The 21482-nt window shown below is 39.1% G+C and overlaps 2 protein-coding genes across 2 annotated transcripts in view; one reads left to right on the forward strand and one right to left on the reverse strand.

Moving 5' to 3' along the window:
- Nucleotides 1-99: 99 nt before the first annotated feature.
- dad1 (defender against cell death 1) lies at nt 100-4329 on the forward strand. The gene is made up of 3 exons (XM_003229552.4): nt 100-508; nt 3489-3636; nt 4177-4329. The coding sequence occupies exons 1-2, from the start codon at nt 115-117 to the stop codon at nt 3617-3619; spliced, it is 525 nt and encodes a 174-aa protein (XP_003229600.2). The 5' UTR covers nt 100-114; the 3' UTR covers nt 3620-3636; nt 4177-4329.
- Nucleotides 4330-10469: 6140 nt separating this feature from the next.
- The window catches only part of LOC103281669 (T cell receptor alpha chain MC.7.G5-like), a 79888-nt gene continuing 68875 nt past the window's right edge, over nt 10470-21482 (reverse strand). Inside the window, exons 4-7 of the mRNA XM_062958050.1 lie at nt 13766-14029; nt 12645-12695; nt 11722-11829; nt 10470-10809 (exon numbers count right to left, since the gene is read on the reverse strand). Of these exons, the coding sequence (XP_062814120.1) occupies nt 11723-11829; nt 12645-12695; nt 13766-14029 (422 nt within the window). The 3' untranslated portion in view covers nt 10470-10809; nt 11722. The remainder of the gene's footprint in view (nt 10810-11721; nt 11830-12644; nt 12696-13765; nt 14030-21482) is intronic.

Below are 21482 nucleotides of genomic sequence, written 5' to 3' on the forward strand. Positions count from 1 at the left end.
ATACGCATGCGCCATACAGCTCTTCAACAGCATCTTGATTCTATACCAGCGCGTGACACTTATTGCGCAGGCGCTCCATCGCGCCCGGCTTTAAAATGACCACGCTTGTGCACGATGCTGATACTACGCATGCGTCGAAGGAGTGGACCCGCTTTCTGCGCACGCGCGCTTCCCAGAATGAGCCGGAAGGGGTTTTCCTCCGCTTCCGGCCACCCAGGCGGTCAGGCTCTGAGGCGAAAACCAGGAGACAATTCCTCCGTCGCGATGTCAGGCGCGGCCTCCGCCTCGTCCGCTTCGGGCGCCAACTCGGTGGGCTCCGTCGTGCGGCGATTCTTGGCCGAGTACAGCAGCGGGACGCCGAGCCGGCTGAAGGTGTTGGACGCCTACCTGCTTTACGTCATGCTGACAGGCGCGCTGCAGTTCGGCTACTGCCTCGGCGTGGGCACATTTCCCTTCAACTCCTTCCTCTCGGGTTTCATCTCCGCCGTGGGCAGCTTCATCTTAGGCGGTGAGGGAGCATTCGTGGCACAAAGAGGGGGAAAGTGGGGGTAGATAGAATGCACAGTTTCTCAGGCCTGGGCCAGGTGTTTTGGGCTTCAACTCCCGCAATTCCTAACAGCCTTAGACCCTTTCCTTTTCCCCCTCAGCCGCGTAAGAGACCACATGGGCCATCTAGTCCAACCCCCTGCCATGCAGAAAAAGCACAAAGTATCCCTGACAGATGGCCATCCAGCCTCTGTTTGTTTATTTATTTATTTATTTATTTACATCATTTATATTCCGCCCTTCTCACCCCGAAGGGGACTCAGGGCGGATCACATTACACATATTAGGCAAACATTCAATGCCTTTTTAACACAGGACAAAGACGAACAACATAGCTCCGAGCGGGCCTCGAACTTATGACCTCCTGGTCAGTGACTCATTGCTCTCCCGTCTGTTTCCAAGGAATAATAATAACAAACTTTATACCCTGCCACATCGCCCCGGAAGGACTCAGAGTGGCATACAAAATACATAAATACAGTGAATAATATGTGCAAAACAAATAAGGCAGATAATAACATGACAAGTCAATATAAAAACACAATAAAACAAATAGACACATTAACAGTATGCAGTATGCAAGTAGAAGGTCAGGAAGGTTCACAAAATAGCACGTCCAGATGGAGTTATGTTGGAACAAGTCAGAGACATTTCAAGTTGAATTAAGAGTTAGTTCAAAGCAAGCATTACTCCAAAGGCACAGACACCAACAAGAGAAAAAACAGCAGAGAAGTTAAGTAATTCAGAGCCCCTCTCTCAGTGACTTTAACACCCTTCCAAGGACTGTGCCAGTTACACCTGGGAGGAGAATGGGGTTGAAGCCTTTTTCAGTTAGTAAATCTTGTTGACTGTCTAAGTGTCCTCCATCTGTTCCCTGCACAACCAGTTCACTTTCCAAGTAGTTAGATAGCGTCTAGGCAGAATAACACCCTTTCATATATTTATACATTCTGATCATGTCTGCTTTCAACCTTCTCTTCTGCAGGCTAAATATACCCAGCTCTTTAAGATGCTCCTCACAGTGATTCATGGTCTCCAGACCTTTGATCATTTTAGTTGCACTCCTCTGGACACCTTCCAGCTTGTCAATATACCTTTCGAACTGTGGTGCCCAGAAATAAACACAGTATGCCAGGTGAGGTCTATCCAAAGCGGAATAGAGACACACTGTGACTTGCCTCGATATAGATACTGTATTCCTTTTGATGCAGCCCAAAATCCCATTGGCTTTTTAAGCTGCTGCATCACACATTCCTTTTGTGGAGTACAACCAAAGGATTTTCGGCACTGTAAACACTGCATGTTGTTATTAATAGAATTGTGTAAATGGGTGACATTCAGAAATGTTTCTGTTGTTACCTTTTTTTTAACCACCATCATTGAGGCAATGAGACCCCATCTGTGATCAGGACTCACACTTCAAGAAGCAATAATTTAGTGTAAGGGTTCTCAAACTTTTTCAACCATGGAGCCCTTTTTGAAGCAAAAGTTTCTCGTGGAGTCGCAAGAAATGTTTATATATTATATTATACGTAACATATATCACAGACATGGACAAACTTTTAGATCTACATAAACTTAACAGTATTTCAGTGGAAGACCCCAGGGGCCATCCAGTCCAACCCTCTTTTGCCGTGCAGGAAAAGCACAATCATAGCACTCTTAACAGATGGTCATCCGGCCTTTGAAGGCTCTTGGTGACAAGGAAAGCTGGGGGAGGAGCAGGAAGCAAGGGGGAAACCTTGGAGAGGGGGAACCACAGGGCCCCTCTATGCTGTGCCGAGCCGAGCCGAGCCCAAAGGGCTTCACGGAGCACACTTTGAGAACCACTGATTTGTTGTCGAAGGCTTTCATGGCCGGGATCACAGGGTTGTATGTCTTTCGGGCTGTGTGGCCATGTTCCAGAAGTATTCTCTCCTGACGTTTCGCCCACATCTATGGCAGGCATCCTCAGAGGTTGCCCGAAAGACATACAACAACCACTGATTTAGTGTATGTGTTTATGTGCCTTGACAGCAACTGGTATATCTCAGTCATCTTCTATCCAACTATTAACCAGACCTGACCCTGCTTAGCTTCCAAGATTAGATGGGATCTGGTGCCTAGAAACATCGAGTTGGGAGAAATCTCAAAAGCCTTGTAGTCCAATCCCATTCTGCAAGAATACCCAAGAAAAGCACATCCAAGATATTGCCATTCGAACTCTATTTACAGACCTCCAGAAAAGGAGACTTCACTTCATTCCCAGGCGACATATTCCTCTGTCAAACAGTTCTGACCAGCAGAAATTCTTCGTAAAATTTAGGTAGAATCTGTTTTCCTTCAAATTGAATCCATTTCAGGAATTTAGTTCAGCCGCTTTGAGATAAAGTGAGATTATTATTATTATTATTATTATTATTATTATTATTATTATTATTATTATTATTGAGAGGTGACATGAGAGCCATGCTTAAATATTTGAATGGTTGTTACATTGAGGAGGAAGCAACCTTGTTTTCTGCTGCTCCAGAGACTAGGGCACAATGGACCAATTATTATTATTATTATTATTGCTCCATTGTGCCCTAGTCTCTGGAGCAGCAGAAAACAAGCTTGCTTCCTCCTCGATGTAACAACCATTCAAATATTTAAGCATGGCTCTCATGTCACCTCTCAATATTCTTTTCTCCAACTTTAACTTACCCAGCTGCCTAAGAGTTAAAAGAGATCCGAAGGACTATCCAGTACAGCCCCCCGCTATACACAACCCAAGTCCTATCAATAGATAACAATCTAGCCTCCATTTTAAAATCCCCAAAGAAGGAGATTCTGTCCCACTCTCAGACAGTATATTTAAACATTAATAAGCAAAACTGAGGTAAAATAATGGTGTTTGATCATGCCTCTATATTTTCTGCAACAATCTCTTACTATGTATGTTTCTCCCATTTTCTTTTTAGTTTGCTTAAGGATCCAGATCAATCCACAGAACAAAACAGAATTTCAGGGAATCTCACCAGAGCGAGCGTTTGCTGACTTTTTATTTGCCAGCACAATCCTACATTTGGTTGTTATCAATTTTGTGGGCTGATTCAAAAGGACTTTGAGGTATGCTTTTTAAAATGTTAATTTTTTTTCATGTACTGTTCTTTTACTGGGTTTTTTTAAAATTGTGAGCTACTTTGAGTCCCAATTTTGTAGGAGAATTGGGGCATGAAAACTATGATATGAATGTATATTTTGAGGAATTAGAAGGTTAGTTCAATTGGCAGCTACCATAAGTAAGTAGATGTACTTTGAGTGTGATTGATGTGATTGTTAGAATCTTCCGCTTCTTGTTCCTGTTGAACTTCATTATACATAGAAGGCCAGCAGTTGGCTTCATCTCATTGCCATGTTTGGGAGTAAGAAAGGGCTGTGACTAAATCAACACATTATTGACCTTTGCAGTGAGCCAAGTTTTATACTCTTGATTGTTGTTGAGTCTGTGGCCTTGCTGTTAACTATTTAAAGCTTCTGCTAGACTTTTGGGGCTTGTTCTCTCAGATTTATATGAGCATTTAGGGGCTACCATGTTGATGTTGTAAGAAAACGTTCTACTTTTAAAGTAAACCTTTTCATTGGTGTTTTCTTTTTTTTCCCTTGCAGATTATAGGTTTGTCTTGATGGTTTAAGACTGCTCAGTCAGTGAATGGGAGCAACATCTGATTAGTTCCCTAGTGGAAAAAGGAATGAGATTTAAAAGGTTCCATGAAAGAACTAGTAATTGTCTTGAGTCTCAATAAACTTCTTTTTGTTATATTTCTTGCATCTTCTCAGTGGTGTTTGGTGAAATAGCCTGAATGTTTGGATTTGAGATGTAATCATATTTCGGAATTGGAATCGCAGCCCATGGGGCTACTCAGGTTCCCCAGATGACCTGACCTCTTATCCATGACATTACTGCTTTATAGTAAAAATTTCCAGCTTTTGTATTTGTTTGGCCATCTTTTAAAAATTGAGATGTCCACCCTAAATTTTAGTTGCTAGAACTAAGAGCTTTAATAGACAGCTATTCTTGTTTTGCCCTTTTGTCTTTGTCTTAAATCACTGCTGGAGGGCCCTCACCTGCCAAGAAATTCTCTGAAACTGAATTTTGCCCATTTTCTGAAAGAGATTCTCCACTCTCTTTCATGCTTCCCCTAAAGCCATGAAGCCTTTGATAAATATCCTGGAATTTTGCATCTGCCTAAAATATGATTTCAGGGACTGTGGCTAGAAGAGTGAGTGAAAGATATCCCAGCTTAACCATTGGTCTCTGTTTTAACTAAAGTTGTGCAACTTCATAAAACTTTCGAATGCCTAATAAGACTGGACAGTCTAAATCTGAATCTCACCCTAGCACCCAATTTCCTGTCTTTTATAGTACGGCTATTTAAATGAAATTTGAGCACAGCATCTGACACTGCATGTTTCTGTTGCGCCCAATTGTCTTCCTAATCTGCAACAACATGATGACAATACTTCCCTTTATCAAAGGTTGCTAGAACGACCAGGCTTATCCATTGTTAACTGGGTTGTAAATATAGTGATAATATAAGTCACCCTAACTGTTTGGAGTTAAGTTACCCTCGCTACAACGAAACAAGGAAACGCCTATCTATATCAGAGCAAAAATTGGCTAAGAATGCTAGTAGGTGGTTCTAACTTGCAACAGTTCTTACATCATTCCCTTACTATGATTTGACCATCTTTGCCTTTATTTTGCTGCCCTCTGGTGCCTGCTTCTGTCAATTCCATAATCAGTCATTTTTTGTTGTTAACAACAAATTTCAGAGATTACATAATTTCCAAGAATTTTTTAAAATGTATCAATAGCTTCAAGAAGCAAAACAGATGTTTGTTAATTTACAGGTTCTCTAATGTCCCCACAGCCTTCCCCCTTGGTAAATCTGGATCCAGCAACCTAAGAACTCAACTTTACACAATTTCATGTTAAGTTCTCTTATACATGTGACCTGCATTCAAAACTCGCACCTCATTTTGACTATTGAGCCTCTTTAAATAAATAGAAGGCTTTATAGTACAGCCTTCACAGATATGTTTTTAGTGTTTTCAAGTCATTTCTGACCTAAACTGAAGTTATCACAGAGTGTTCATGGCAAGATTTATTTAGAATAGCGTTGCTGTTGCCTTCCTCTGAAGTCGAGTGTCATTTGCCCAAGGTCATCCAATAATGTCATGGCCGAACAGAGATTTGAGCTCTGGTCTCTAGAGTCATAGTCCAGTGCTTAAACCACTACCACCATACTGGTTCCCTATCACATATCTGCACCTCCAAGAGCAATGCATGAGACGGCATGTTAGAATTACATGAACAAATACACACTAGTTGCTAGCTTTGTTTCACCACAACTTGCTGTGTTTCCGCAGTGAGAGAAAAAGGACACCCTAAATACAGGATTTTGTCAAAAATATTTGAGGACGGTGTAACTTGACTGTATAATGTGATTTATGCCACTGAAATACCTTTGCTATTAACTTTTCACATTTAAGAGCCTGGTACTTGGCTGCACTCTGGGTCAGAAATGATTTAACTACCATCCAGCTAGATTCTCTACATCAGTAGTTTCTGGGATCTTCAACTCCCAGAAATCCGAACAGCTGGTAAACTGGCTGGGATTTCTGGGAATTCAAGGCCAAAACATCTGGGGACCCACAGATTGAGAACCACTGCTCTACATGGATAGCATGAAGGCTATCACATACTACCATTGTGGCATCCAAATGGTTTGTATTGGTTCTGCTCCCAAGAACAATAGCTTAGCTAAATATGTCTTTTCCAATATAAAATTGGAAAGAATGACCTTATCAGTAGAAAAATACTGGAGGACCTTACTATGGCAAAGGGCAAGAGGAAAACATAATGTTATGTAAATATTGTCTTTTCTTTCCCCTGGTAATGTAAACTGACTTCTTGCTAAAGAAATCTATCACATGGCTGTCTCAACAGTTTTGCTGTCTGAGCAAAGGAAGAGGTGGCACTCCCTTTTCTATTCCTTATACAGAAGCTGACTAAGCTGTGAGTTGAGTACTGACAATTGAAAAATAGCTTTCACCACACCTGAAGGCAGTTTAAGAGAAAAGGGAAATCCATTTGTCCGTTAAAAAGAAATGTCCAAGAGGAGAAGCCATGGGACTGCTGACGTTTCTCACTTTTCCTGCTACGTTGGTCAGTTGCTATACTTATTGAGCCAGTTTTGATAGGCCTACAGATACTTTTTAGTCTTTGATGAAAGTAGTGAGTATTTTAGACATTGAAAAATATTCAAATATGGCTCATAGATCAGTCCAAAGAGGTAACAGAAGGCCTCTGTTTGCCCCCATTCTCAAACACACAGATCACCCACAACTGAAGTAGCCACAGAGTTATTCTTGGTTCTTGCAGGCCTTTGGTGATGATAAACTTAGCTGCCTCCTCCCCTCCTCTGTCCCGGATGCACCTGGATTAATGCTCTCATCTTTGCGGTCTCCAGCTCAACCTAGAGCAGCACTTTCTACTTTGCGGTCTAACGTTCTCCCCACCTCCTTGCCCTTCTATGTGAGCTCAGGCACGTGCCTCAACTTTGGAACTCCCCACCTCTGTGAAAATCAACCTTGTTTTCGAGAGGAAGCGGTTTCTGTGGGCTGAGCTTCAAAAGACGACCCAGATAGGCTCCTACACCTGTGACATCATGGAAGAGAGATAGTTGGCCGCTTTGACCCATTTAAGAGTGACACATTTTCCACTTCCTGCCCCACTTATTTCTTCTTGCCTTAGCCAGCTTGGGTTGGGGGTGGGTGGGGAAGATATTTTTGAGAATTAAATGTAAATAAATACATTTACTTGGTTTTGGGTGGAAAACAGCTGGCTGAAGGAGGTTAAAAATAATCTCTGTTAAGTTTTTGAAAGACAGTGAGTAGAACCTTTGACTTTGATATGACATCTCCAAAGTCGTCGTCCCCAAATAGCTTTGCAGACATTATTCTCAGTTTTGCACCCCAATTCTGACTAGTAAAAGTATCTCAAGTCAAATACAATGTAGATGAGAATAATTTTGTGTAAGAATGCACTTTGGAATAAGTCCTATTGAAAGGGGAAAAGGAAACATGCGACCTGACTCATAAAACTGATGAATGACAAACCAATAATGTCGAAATAAAGAATTAAAATTATATATACACATATAGTAGGAACTCCATATCCACTGGACTGATATCCATGGTTATATTTATTTATGTCCAATAAAATATATGCACTCTGGGTATTTTCTAGGTCTTTCAGCATGATTTTATGATATTATTGGGCCAGAAGTCCTTCATTTCAATCGGCTTCACTATTCTCTATGGTTTCACATATCCACATGAAATCCAGGAACATATCCCCTGCAGATGCAGAGAGTTGTGCTGTATTATAAATATAGGCATTCCCCTGTACGTTACGAACAAGACAGGGTCTGTAGGTTTGTTCTTAAGTTGAATGTGTATGTAAATTGGAACAGGTACATTTTTAAGTATAACATCCATTTTGGACTGGATTATTCTTGTGATCCTTTCCAGCTCTGTGATTAATCCGTAAGCCACACACACATTAGCTTTGGATAGCATAGGGAAGTTTAACACTCCTGTGGTGTTTGTTTTGCTATCTGTGCCCCATTTCAGAAGATTTCACCTCACTTTTTGTCCCTGTGATAATTGGATTTTGAAATCTAGCTTGCTGTGGAAACAAAAATTGGTGAGAAAGCTTCAGTTGAGATACTTTTCCCCCATGATAATTCTTCCAGGAGTGAATTTCCCTTCCAAGGGGCAGATTTCTGTTACTTCTTGTTGTCTCACCCCCATTCTTAACTATGAGTCGTTTGTAAGTCAGATGTTTGTTAACTCATGTGTATTTTAAAAGTCTGTTGGGGGAATTATACAGGCAATGAACCATATACAGCAAGTTTATGGTCCTTACAGTTTTGTAACATTGAAAGCAGAATAGATGGGAAATTTCATTGGGCATGCATCTTTTTACTGGAGCAAGATTAATGCCCAATGACACAGATAAATTCACAATTAAACACTTGATTTTATCTAGTGGTCAATATGTAGATGGTGGAGTGTTTCTACTGCTCAAAATACTAGGGAACATATTGATTCCAATTACAAAAAATGAGATTCCACCTAAACATTAGAAAGCGCTACTTTGCTTAAAGAGCTATTGGAACTGACTGTCTTGGGGGATGATGAACTATCATTTGGAGATTTTGATGGTAATTTCTTATAAGTTCTTTGCTTTCATTTATTTGCTTGGTGAGGTGGGAGGCTGGGATGGTTCTTATGGTCCCTTCCAGCTCTGTGATTAATCAGTAAACCTTATAAAAATCAGGATTCCCTTAGTCATGCTAATCTCCATGTTTTGCTCTAAATATGGGTAAAGGTGGAGCTAATACTTAGTCCAGAGGTGTCAATTGCAAAGCTATCTGAATGTTGTACTGCAACTCCCATCAGCCCTTGACAACATGGCCAGTGGTGAGGATTGTTGGGAGTTGCAGGCCAACAGCAACTGGAGGAATACATAATTTCCAACTGTATGTTAGGCTACAAGTGTATGATTTTACTTAAAAGAAAAATCTCCTTGAACTCAGCAAGAACTACACAAATGGGTTTTGAAAGAATTATGTCTTTTGGTTCTTGATACTGGTGGGAAAAGGGCACATCATAAAGTGACATTCTTAGTCATTTGGTGTTGTGATTTAAGACATTCTTAGTCATTTAATCATATATCCAGCCCAGGATCCGAGTTGTTTTCTGAGAAGTGAAACTGTGAAAGCAGTTCCTACTATTACTCAAATATTATGGGCTCTCATTTGACACAAACAGTAAGTGCTTTGGACACCTCCCCCGTTTTTTTCTTCAGTACTTAGTTCTGGTTTACAATTATTCTTTCTTATGAAAAATATCTGAGAAAATGGGTCATGTGTCAAGCTGCAACTAAATGTGACGATGTTGGATAATGCCACGTTAGACAAATGCATAACTACGCCTTCTTCAACCAGATGCCTTCAGATAGTTTGGGTGAAATGATGGGTATTGTAGTCTCACAGATCTGGTAGAAAATCAGTTATGGTTTCACTGATGTATTGTTTCAGATTTAATTAGAATATAAATCAATGATCATCAGAATCTGTGCAGGGCTGGCAAGCATATGGTCCTCCTCTTGGACCATTGATAATGATGTTGTATAGCAACTCAATCATCCCCGTCCACAAGGTATTCTGGAAAGGACCGAGGAGAATTCCAGTCCAAAACATATGGATGGAGAAAGTTATTCCCCATATCTAATGTTTTGATAATAGACAATCTAATTTTATTTAAATGATCAAGAGGTTTATTTGTGCATACATGTATGTGTACACCTTTAGCTGCTTTTTAGTCTCCTTGTGGAGATAAAAAGCGGAGTATAAATAAAAATTAATGTGTAATGCTAGCTCCACACCGCAACTTTTCTTACAATGAATACAACTTCTTGCCTCTAACCTAGCTGTCCTTGCTTTCCTGTTTTTGTTGATTAAGAAGAAAACTGAAAAATCAGAAAAAAATGTCCCCCTGCCTTTGGGAAGAGGGGGAAGGAACATGTTAAGGAGAACATGAGCCTCCTTGGTTTCATTCATCACCAAGGAACTTCCTCTACCAAAAAAAATCCATTAGAACTGTGTGCCTGCTTGTTTTTCTTGTTCCTCTTAATCTCTTCTTTTAATCTTCTGCATTTTAGCTTGTAAGCATGAAGACAGGCAACTAATTACATACTCCCAACATGTCAGCAATGAAAAACCAAGACATGTGTCCAAGCAACATATGAGTGTTGTCAAAACGGCCAAAGCTACTTGACGAGGAATAATGATGGTGTTTGTTGATGACAAGAGTAACCAACACAAGGATCTGAATACAGACATTTTAATAACAAGTAAAAATACAAGAGGTTTCAGTAGGTGATGTTTAAAAGATAGCAATGATAAAATAGAACAAAGCAGGATTTCAACTTTTTTGTACAACTTCCGTCCCAGCTTGGATCTTCTGTGCAGCAAGAAGAAATTTAGAAGTGGAAGCATTCCTTTCCAAAAGAAAATATGTACAGTCTCTGTAGCTGGTATAGAAATGTGGGAATGCTGGAGCTCTCCGACCAAGTACAAGCATTCTTCTCCGTGTTTGCTCCCAGGTGCGTATTTTCTTTGCAGCATCCCAGATATAGTCACCATTTTTCTTTCTTTCATCACCAAACTAAGATAAAGAGAAAGAAAATTGTCATTATCTCCACAGGAAAACTAGAAATCTTTTTATTCTGGAAGCACTGGCCACTTTAGAAACATGCAAACATCAGATAATCATAAATACTCTCTTGTGGGTTGGAGTTAGTCCAAACAATCAGGGATCATTTTCAGTAGGGGAGTGAAATTTTAAGTCAATTGTAAACATCAAACACCTGTGCGTCCCCTGGGTAATGTCCTTGCAGAAGGCCAATTCTCTCACACTAGAAGCGACTTGCTGTTTCTCAAGTCGCTCCTAACATGAAAAAAATATTTTAAGTCCTCCTTCACAGGGCAAGAAAACTAGGTGTCTTGTAACAATGCAGGAATCCACAGCTAAAAGATCTTTGAGGATCTGCCATCTGAGCTCTGTTTAAAACATTGTCTGAAGCAGCCAACACTTTCTGAAGCAAATAGTGTCAAGGTGATCTTCCTAGGATCCATCTACATTGTAGAAGTCATTGAATTCAGCACCACTTTAATTGCATTGGTACAATGCTAAGGAATGCTGGGTGATGTAGATTAGCAAGGCACCAGAATTCTTTGGCAGAGAAGTTTAAAGGCATTGTAAAACTATAACTTCTATTATTCCATACCATTGAGCCATGGCAGTGAAATTGGTATCAAACAGCATTCAGTCCACAGTATAGATGCGCCCTTGGTGTTTAGTTGAAATTCCCTTACTAGTCATTTGAAGAATTACTTTATTCTTGCCTATTTCTAAATCGGTTTTCACTGAGACCTGGCATGAAGGATTGTTCTGAAATCCCAACTCTTATTTCAAGCTTGTGCATTCACAAAGGGAAATGTCCTCCTGTCCAAATCACCCAGTCACAGTGAACATCACTTGAGAATTTCACCTCTACCCAAGGAGCCCCGAACTCACCTCATCTGGACCACAAGCGGAAAGTGAACAGAAGGTTGAAAGACACCGTCTTGAGGAAAATAACTCTCAGTCCCAGAACTGTGAGAGAAAGGAGATTCAGCCTCTCATCTGAAATTTTGAGTAAGAAGAATAGGAAACTGTCACTAGAGAATAGACTTCATATGCAAGCAAAAACAGTTGTTATATTTTGACAGCTTGGATAAGAAATATTTTGCTGTCCCTTTAAACAAGACTTATTCTCCTGAGTTCACTAAGTTACTTTTTAGTAGTAATTCATTCCAGAACATTTTACTGCATTTCTTAAGTCAGCCATTGCAAGTTGAATATCCCTTATCCATAATGTCCAAGATCAGAAGAGTTTAGGATTTGGGTTTTTTTATTTAAAAACTTGAATACCTAAGCTTGCATAAATGTACATAGTAAAGTAGACCTCAGAGATGAGATCGAACTGTCAACACGAAATTCATTGATGTTTCATAGATACCTTACACCAATAGCCTAAAGGTAATTTTAGGCAATATTTTTAATAATTCTGTGCATGAAACAAAACTTGTTTCAGCCATTCATTTTGGATTTCAGAGTATTTTGAATTTCAAAAAGGGGATAATCAGCATGTACTTTGTGGAACTCATTCCATTACTCATTAGACTGATCATTACTTTTCCTTTACTTCCTGTTACTGTATGTAACCATGTAGCCATACAGTGGGCCCTGGGCACATAATAATTTAGTTACAGCATTTCTAGCTTAACACAAATGACAGAATTCAGCAAACACAATACAGGTCATGGGAAGATGTTAAGATGGAGACGATCAGCATACATTCTTATTTTACAGCAATAGTATCATCCTACCACTGTCTTGAATGATTTATTTCTTTTCATTCTTACACATTCACCACTTTTTATCCCAGTTAAACATACCTGTTTCAAAAGTGATGCCACCATCCTCTTCTAAACAGGTGTCTGAATCACCTGGAGAGAGATTAAAAAGGAGGAGAAATGATTATGCTGATGATGGCCATACCAAGACTGAATTCAGATATAGAAACGTGTTTTCAATATTTTGTTGGTGTTATTTGGTTCCAGGATGGTTTCATGGAACACAGAATGAGATACCAAAACCAAAAGATCTCATTATGACATCTGCATTATCAGATGGTATTCTGACATTTTGTAATGTGTTTGATTGGGATTGAGACTCCTTATGCAACAAGATATTTTGGACCTCTCCCTACACAATGCTCACAAAAATCATTTATTAAACTTTCTATAGTTGGGGACAACCATATGGAGCCATCCTGTCTACTTCAAGATAATTTTAGCATCTGATGGCTTCCACTTCTGGTTTCCAGCATAATATTTAGATTTTCTAAGAACATTATGATGACAACGATATTCTTGCAATGTAAACATCCACCAAGAAATTACACCCATAACCCTGCAAATTCATACCCCTATTATACATCTCCTGCTATGCATCCTCTAATTGAATTCCCATGCCATCTCAAACTCCTATTATAGGGAATTCTAGGACATATCAACTGATGTGGAGCATTGACCAGTTTTGAGTTTTCTCAGTGTTGACCCATATGATCTGGGCTTGGGCACTCCTACCTAGGGCTGGAAAGACGATTCAGAAATATTTGGAAAAGAGTTTAAATGTATTAAGTGTTGGGAAACTCATCAGTGTAGGGAAAGGGGATGAATTGTGCCTGTGTTGCTCCTGCTTCTCCTTCTAGGTGGCCACAGAGCTTCATCTGAGCTCCTGGTCATCATGGCCAGCCACCTCTGCTGATGACCAGCAAGAAGGGTGAGAGGTGAGATGCTGAGCATCTCACTGGAGCAAATGTGCTCCCAGACTATTAAGACAGTGGCCTTAGATTCTGCATAAACATCCTAAATCCAGAGTGATTCCAGATTTGCATTGGGACAGACAACCCAAACTAGATGAGCTTAAGGGGTAATGAACAATGCCCATTTCACACAGTAGAAGGATGAAGCTAGATTTTGACCAGTGTGCCAATATTCTCCTCATATTTTACCTTTTGGGTCTTCTGTGCTCACAGGACAGTGAAAATTGTCATCATCGTTGTCCCATAAAACAAGGCCATAGCTGGCAGCTCCCTTCTCAGATTTGTCTTCCTTCACAACAACCACTGAGCCATTGACATCCTTCACATCCTCTTTCCTGATCCCGACCTTGAGAGGGTTGGGAGAATAGTCGGTATAAAGGCAAGCAGCTTTGCCTTGTTTTTCTTCAGAAGATGGCTTCAGTTTATAAACAGAAGGGGGAGAAGGGTCAAGATCTGCAAAAAGAAAAGGACAGGAAGTTATCCATTCTATCATGTGACAAGATAACAGAAAGCTATCCATAGCATCCTGTAGAATCCAATACTTTAAGCAGTTTGTGTTGTTAACTGCCACCAACTTATTATAACTCCAAGAATGAGAGATCCCTATATCACCCTATTCTCAACAGCCCTGCTCATGTCTTACAGACTCCGGATAACCATGCCTTCCTTGGTTGAGTTTATCCATTTGTAATGCAGTCTTCCTCTTTTCCTACTCTCTTTTACTTTCCCAAGCATGATTGTTTTATTTGGGAATTCACGCCGTCTCGTGTTATGGCCAAAGTACAATAGCCTTAGTTTAGTCATCTAAGGAGAGATCAGGCTCAACGTGCGCTAGGACTAATTTATTTATATCAGCTTAAACCTGCTATGGCTTTTAGTCACTGGGGACAACTGTGCTCTTACTGCCATCTATATTATTTACTTCTTGGAAGTCAAGAGAAAAGGCCAGATGAGAGCATTTTTACATCATGCAGTTGAAGTGCTATGATTCCACTTTAACTATTATGGTTCCATCATATGAATCCTAGGATTTAGGGATGGGGTTTTCTCAGACAGAGCTCTAACACCTCAACAAACACCAGGAGTCCATAGGATGTCATCATGACAGTTAAAATGGGATTATATTTTTGGGAAATGTCCACACAGTGATACCTCTTTAACTATCATGGCTCCATCCTATGGAATTCTGGGATTTGTTATTTTGTAGAAAGTTGACACCAATGTTCTTTGGCAGAGAATTCTGAATATCTCATGGAAGTCCAAATGTCAGGATCCTATGAGAAGGGACAGTTAAAGTGATATTAGACTACTATGATCGTGCCACTGTAGATACACTGTAGATCTACAGATAGAGTATCTAGTCTTAGGGTGCATCTATATGTAGACTTAATGCACGTTGATACCATTTTAATAGCCATGGTGACATTTTATGGAATCCTAGGGGTTTGTAGTTTTATACTTTACCCTTCTTTGTGAAAAAAAAGGCTGGTGTCTCACCAAACTACAGATACTTGAGATCCATAGTTTTAATTTATGGCAGTTAAATAAGTGTCAAACTGCATTAATTCTACAGTACAGATGCACCCAAGGAGAGAACATTGAGAGTTAATTTTATAAATTATTACTTGGGGAGCCTTTGAACTTCAAGGGGAAGACATCTGTATTAAACAAACCTTTTCAAATGCAACACAGTGAGCATCTTGGAAATGCTTTTGCAAAAAACTGCACTTTGCTCCCTTGAGGTCCTGCTCATTGCAACCAAGTGTTTTGTTCCAATTCTGAAAAACCAGTTTCTCAGAAGCAGCCACAAAATTCACACCTCACTATATGTTATCGCATGCTGCTGTTTTGATATGTCTGTAAACCCACAGCTTCAGTATTAGTGTCATTAACCACATTTCCTGCTCTTCGATACAGTTCTCTGAGAAGATGAGGACCTGGCATGAGACTGGAATCAAAGAAAACTGTACTGGTTTTGGTCCTATTTGTGAAGTCCTGTGGCCCTAACCCCAGCAAATGTGGAGAGCTGGCTATGTATTCAAACATGGTTTACATATCATCTAACATTTCATTCAAGAAAACCCAGATACATGTGGTGTTAAAATGGTATCAAACAATATTGATTCCACAATGCAAACACACCTTGAGTTGAGTGAGTTGAGTGGGACACAATAAATGAACAAGAAGACTGCTTACTTGGGAATACACACAGCTCTGTTCCAGTTCCAAAGATCAGCTTTCTAACCCCTGTTACTTCTACACACCAGTATGTCCCATTACAAATATTTGCTTCCTTTGTTTAGCTTTTACAAAAATGTGACAAGGAAAGACAGATTTGCAATTTTTAATACATAGAGTCATCTCTCCATATCCATTGGTTCTGCATCCATGGATTCAACCAACCAAAGCTCAAAAAAATTCTAAAAAGCAAAATAGGTTTGCTGTGTTATAATATCTTGTTGTAGTCTCCCACTATTTCACAAATCCTCAGGCTCTCTCTGTTTGAATTGCCTCCCATTTTACATAAGGGGTGCCATTTTACTATACCACTGTATATAATAAGACCAGAGTATCCATGGGCTTTGGTATCCATGGAAGGTCCTAGAACCAAGCCCCAGCAGATATCAAAGGCCCAACGTTGGGGTCCTAAACTGTGTCCATCCATGCACTTATGAAAATACGTGAACATCTATCCCACCTCCCTTTCTTCTAGAGAACTCTTCTTCCTCACAATCCTTTCCCCTTAAATATGAACATTAATATATTTCTTAAATATGATGAATCACAGTTGAGCTCCATCTACACGTGAGTTTATATGAATATGTATGTTAAGGTAGTTACCCTGTTTCCCCTAAAATAAGACATCCCCAGAAAATAAGACCTAGTAGAGGTTTTGCTGAATTGCTAAATATAAGGCCTCCCCCAAAAGTAAGACCTAGCAAAGTTTTTGTTTGGAAGCATGCCCGCCAAACAGAACACCAGAGCATGCAGGATTGGTAAATGTACGTACCACAGATTGTTGTACATGGAAATATTGGTAGTAACAAGAAATTCTTGATAGGATTCACAGTTTGTCTGGTTATGCTGGTTTGTGATGACAACTACTGTACAGTATATAATAAATGTTCATTTTTTTTTGTTCAACAATAAATGTGAATTCTTCTTCATGGAAAAATAAGACATCCCCTGAAAATAAGACCTAGCGCATCTTTGGGAGCAAAAATTAATATAAGACACTGTCTTATTTTCGGGGAAACACGGTAGATCCAAGTGCTTGTAACAAAATACTTTCATGCATTACCTCAAACACTTGATATGCACTTTATCCACCCCAAAACACTATGGTTGCCCCCCCTTCCCCACCTAGACAAAGAGGTTCAGATAATAATAGAGATATATTACAGATAATATTACAGGTGATGCAGGCAGCATCTAAGGACATAGATAACATTCTGAAGTGTAAAGATATATACCACTCCGCCATATTTCCATTTCTGGATATGGTTGTGAATGCTGGACAGTGAAGAAAGCCGATAGGAAAGAAATCAACTCATTTGAAATGTAGGACTGGAGAAGAGCTCTGATACCATGAGTTACTAAAAAAACTAATAAATAGGTCCTAGAACAAATCAAGTTTTAACTCTCCCTAGAAACTAAGATAATTGAACCAAGGCTATCATACTTTGGCCATATCATGAGAAGATATGTCTCACTAGGAAAGACAATAATGCTTAATAAAGTTGAAGTAATTAGGGGAAAGGGAGATTGAATTCCGAATGGATATTAAGTAAAACATGGAGAACCTCCATCCATGGCATTGCCAGAAGTCCAAACAGACTTGATAGCACAAGTTGGATTTCACTTCCCTTAGATTATTGAAATTAGTGACATGACAACTTCCGCAATCCACCAGACTTTTGGGCATTCGGGGAGTCATAATACACCGTGTGCTCAGCCTTGGTAATAACCAAGCAATTCAGAGTTTGATCATCCTAGGCATCTTAAATTCTTTTAGAAAAAAAAAGGACATTGACATACGCAGGAAGTTTATATAGGTCTACATAATTAGAAAGTTACAGTATAGATTCCCACCCAAAAGAGAACACAATGATATATTGTCCAAGGTACATTAAGTTATTTTAACACTTTCTTAAACAGTGATATAAACAGAAATTACAGCTCACCAGGGTTAACTATAAGTTCAGTCCCCCTTCCGATTATGAATTTGTATCCAGAAGTATGGACACAGTGAGGAATTCCTCTACAAAATGGTGATTCAGTAACAGGTGTCACACATCACATTTCCTGCTACGTTTGTACTATGTGATGGAACGTTTGAAATATAGTCATGTTTCATAATGGAGTAAGATTTGGCAAATAACTTTGTGAGGCCCCGTAAAATTACTCCTCCAAAGCAGATGGTTCTATCAGATTTGTGTGCATGTGGAGAACCCTCTTAATAAGAGTCCCTAAATACAGTTGACTTAGGTTGTGCATAAATTCAGCATTTGAAAAATGTCATACGCTTCAGAACCAAGAAATGTCAAAGACGGATTGATGGTCAGTAAATGTCTCCTTGAGCCAGATTTTTCTGATGATATTAGATTTGTATCATACTGGTCATTCCAATCTAAAGTAGAGATAATACATTAATTGTTGAAATGTAAATCAACAGATAACACTAATATTTTTTTGTTTTAATGGGTCTACTTCAACTAGGGACTTAGTTAAGTCTATAACTTGCTGATGTTCCTTGTTTAATAAGTGATACTTTTGAGAAAGGAAATCTAAAGTCAATTACCCAAGATTTAAGAACCAACCAATGTATCTTTGGGCATGGCTCGTTTGGGTTTGTTTCTGATGTGCCACTAACTGAAGGTTAATGCATTTCTAACCAATACTTCTTTAAAGTTCATGGGCTACCAATAAGTAATATATTTCCTTACCAGGGAGAATGATAAGTTTTGTTCCACTTCCAAATACAAGTTTGTCCCATACACTGCCAGTATTAACACTGTGAAAGACAACTTTACAAAATGATAGCTTTCTGGACATCCTCAAACACCGTGAGCTACCTGTCCTGTCTGGAAAATGTATTAAATATAATGTGTTTCCTTTTGATAATATTGTAAGTTAAGTCACTGTTGTAGTGGATATAGATTATTGAGAACCAACACTGAGAAACTATGTAACAAAATGTGGAAAAAAATCTGTTCCTATTTTGAAAGTGTTATTTCCTGTTTAATTGTGCAGTACAGTAGAGTCTCACTAATCCAAGCTAAACGGGCCGGCAGAAGCTTGGATAAGCGAATATCTTGGATTATAAGGACTGATCAAGGAAAAGCCTATTAAACATCAAATTAGGTTATGATTTTACAAATTAAGCATCAAAACTTCATGTTATACAACAAATTTGACAGAAAAAGTAGTTCAATACGCAGTAATGTTATGTTGTAATTACTGTATTTACGAATTTAGCACCAAAATATCACGATATATTGGAAACATTGACTACAAAAATGGCTTGGATTATCCAGAGGCTTGGATAAGCGAGGCTTGGATTAGTGAGACTCTACTGTACTTACTTTGAAAGTAGTACTTATACTCCAGAAACTTTGTTTTTGTGGCCGCCACAAACTATGTTGAATTGCTGGAGACATATTTGTTGAAAACCTATAGCAGAATGTGCTGCAGGAGTTTTGGAAAACTTTTCTATGTTTTTTATAATAGAACCAATTAGAAGATGACATTTATAACCCAGTAACAAGAATTGTGTCACATAATGTTAGCCATTCAAATTACTGACCCAAGAAGGGAAGGATGAATGAATACAGGGAAATTTCCTACCAAATCCCACAATTTAGTTAACCATTGTCATATATTAAAATGTCAGCTTACCAGGGAGAACTAAAAGTTTGGTCCCACTTCCAAATACAAGTTTGCCCCAGCTGCTACTAGTAGTTACACTGTGAGAGACACTTTTACAAAATGGCAGCCATCTACTCAATTGCATTGGAATTCTTCACACCATACTTCAGCAAAGCTCTTATTTACCCATTGAGCACCCTATCATTTTGCTACTTTAAAAAATACTGTAGTATGTCTAAAATAGAATAAATTCCTGACTACTCAATGTTGAAGGCTGGAACATATTAGGGTAGTATATTGCTATTACAGTCAACCCTGGGGTTAGTGCAATAGGATCACAATGAAAGTAAAAACATGTGAACAAAAACATCACTACTTTTTAAATCTGTAAAACCACCTCTCTAAGAATTTCTTGGTCTTCCATCACTCTGAAGGACCAAGAGCACGTCTCAAACTCAACTCCTGTGGTCCAAATCTGGCCCGCCATATCCTTTTATGTGGCTCTCAAGATGCTGGCCTAACAAGACCTGTATCCTTCATCATTAGACATCATGACCAGAGCTGTTGGGAGTTGTGATACAGTAATATTGGGAAGACTGCAGTTTGTACTCTTTAGTCAAGAGAATGAGGTTTGGATTTAGATACGAGGCTTCTGGATCTGATATCTGACATTAAAATGTCCTTTAACCTTTTCTCAACCTCAGAGCCACAAGTGCTATTTGGCTGCAATTCCCATAATCTCCAATCTGCATGGCGGATTATCAAAAGTGATGGGAGTTGTCATTCAATAACACCTGGGAACCCAAAGTGGTTATAAACTAAAGAGAACCAACCGCTATGTAAAAAATATAATTGATCCTCTGTATCCACAGATTCAATGGCCCTTTGAAGGTGGCCATAGAGCTGATATAGCCCTTGAAAATGAGTTTGTCATCCCTGACCTAGAGATTCCTAGAGAGTCTCTCCAGAAATCTCTAGGTCCTCTCGCATGACTGGAAGAAGTTGGCCATAGAGTCCCACTGGAGAACCTAAGGATTCCAAGAGATAATATTTTTAACCAAATCCATGAATAACTCAATCCGCAAAAGTCAAAACTGCAAATATAAAGGGACAACTATATTTCATTAATCTATGACATGGAGAAAACAAACATTTCCAGTAAAGGAGGCTCTGCTATGGAGTAAGATTTTGGCATGCCACTAAGGAAATAGAAACATCCCAAGTAGTACATATGTTTGACAGAGCAAGAAGGATTAGTTGACTGAATCAGGCAAATCTCAAATCACTTTTTATAGATGGAATCAATCAAAGTCCATCAGTTACTGAACTGGGTATAAATAATTCACGTGGGCATTGATGGCTGAAATATATCCCCGTTTTCTACTAACTGCTGTTTAATTATCTTGATTGGTCATCATTTTTTGCTTCTACCAAGACTCTTTTTGGATGGTCCCAACATATCTTCACATTCTCCATGCTGTAAATCATAGAAGGATTAAGGCAAACCCCATACACTTTGGATTGCAATACCTAGCAATCATTAACCAGGATAGACAATGAAAAGGGATACTGGGAGTTTTTGAAATCTTACACAGAAAGCCACAGTATTCCCACCCTAACTACATATAGAAAACCATCCAGCGACACAACTACCCTTTACTCATGGTGATAATGAACATTCTCAAAAATCACCAAAATAGTACTATATCAGATTGGCCATTCATTTTAATTTATTTATAAAGCTCCAGTCATCAAATCTATATACTTACCAGGTTTCACTAAGAGCTTTGTTCCTTTTCCAAAGATAAGCTTGTAGCCCGAATCATAGTATACACTGTGCTATACGTCTTTTCAAAAACAGGAATGTTACAAATGCCTCCCATAAATGTCTGATCTTTGTTGCAACTGGGAAAGAATTCTTATTCCCTTAGTAATTTTAGATAATTGTTCTAAAAGCAAAACATTTGTTCCACAGAATCCAGACGTCTGAGATAATATTAAACATATGTATATATAAATACAGTACAACCTCCCGTAT

Source organism: Anolis carolinensis, chromosome 6, assembly GCF_035594765.1.
Source record: "Anolis carolinensis isolate JA03-04 chromosome 6, rAnoCar3.1.pri, whole genome shotgun sequence".
Taxonomy (NCBI): domain Eukaryota; kingdom Metazoa; phylum Chordata; class Lepidosauria; order Squamata; family Dactyloidae; genus Anolis; species Anolis carolinensis.

Excerpts from the sequence above, each read along its gene's own strand:
- dad1 (XM_003229552.4), top strand. The coding sequence starts at position 115 with ATGCTGATACTACGCATGCGTCGAAGGAGTGGACCCGCTTTCTGCGCA. Across the intron at positions 509-3,488 it reads GGGCAGCTTCATCTTAGGCG|TTTGCTTAAGGATCCAGATC; the intron begins GTGAGGGAGCAT and ends TTTTCTTTTTAG.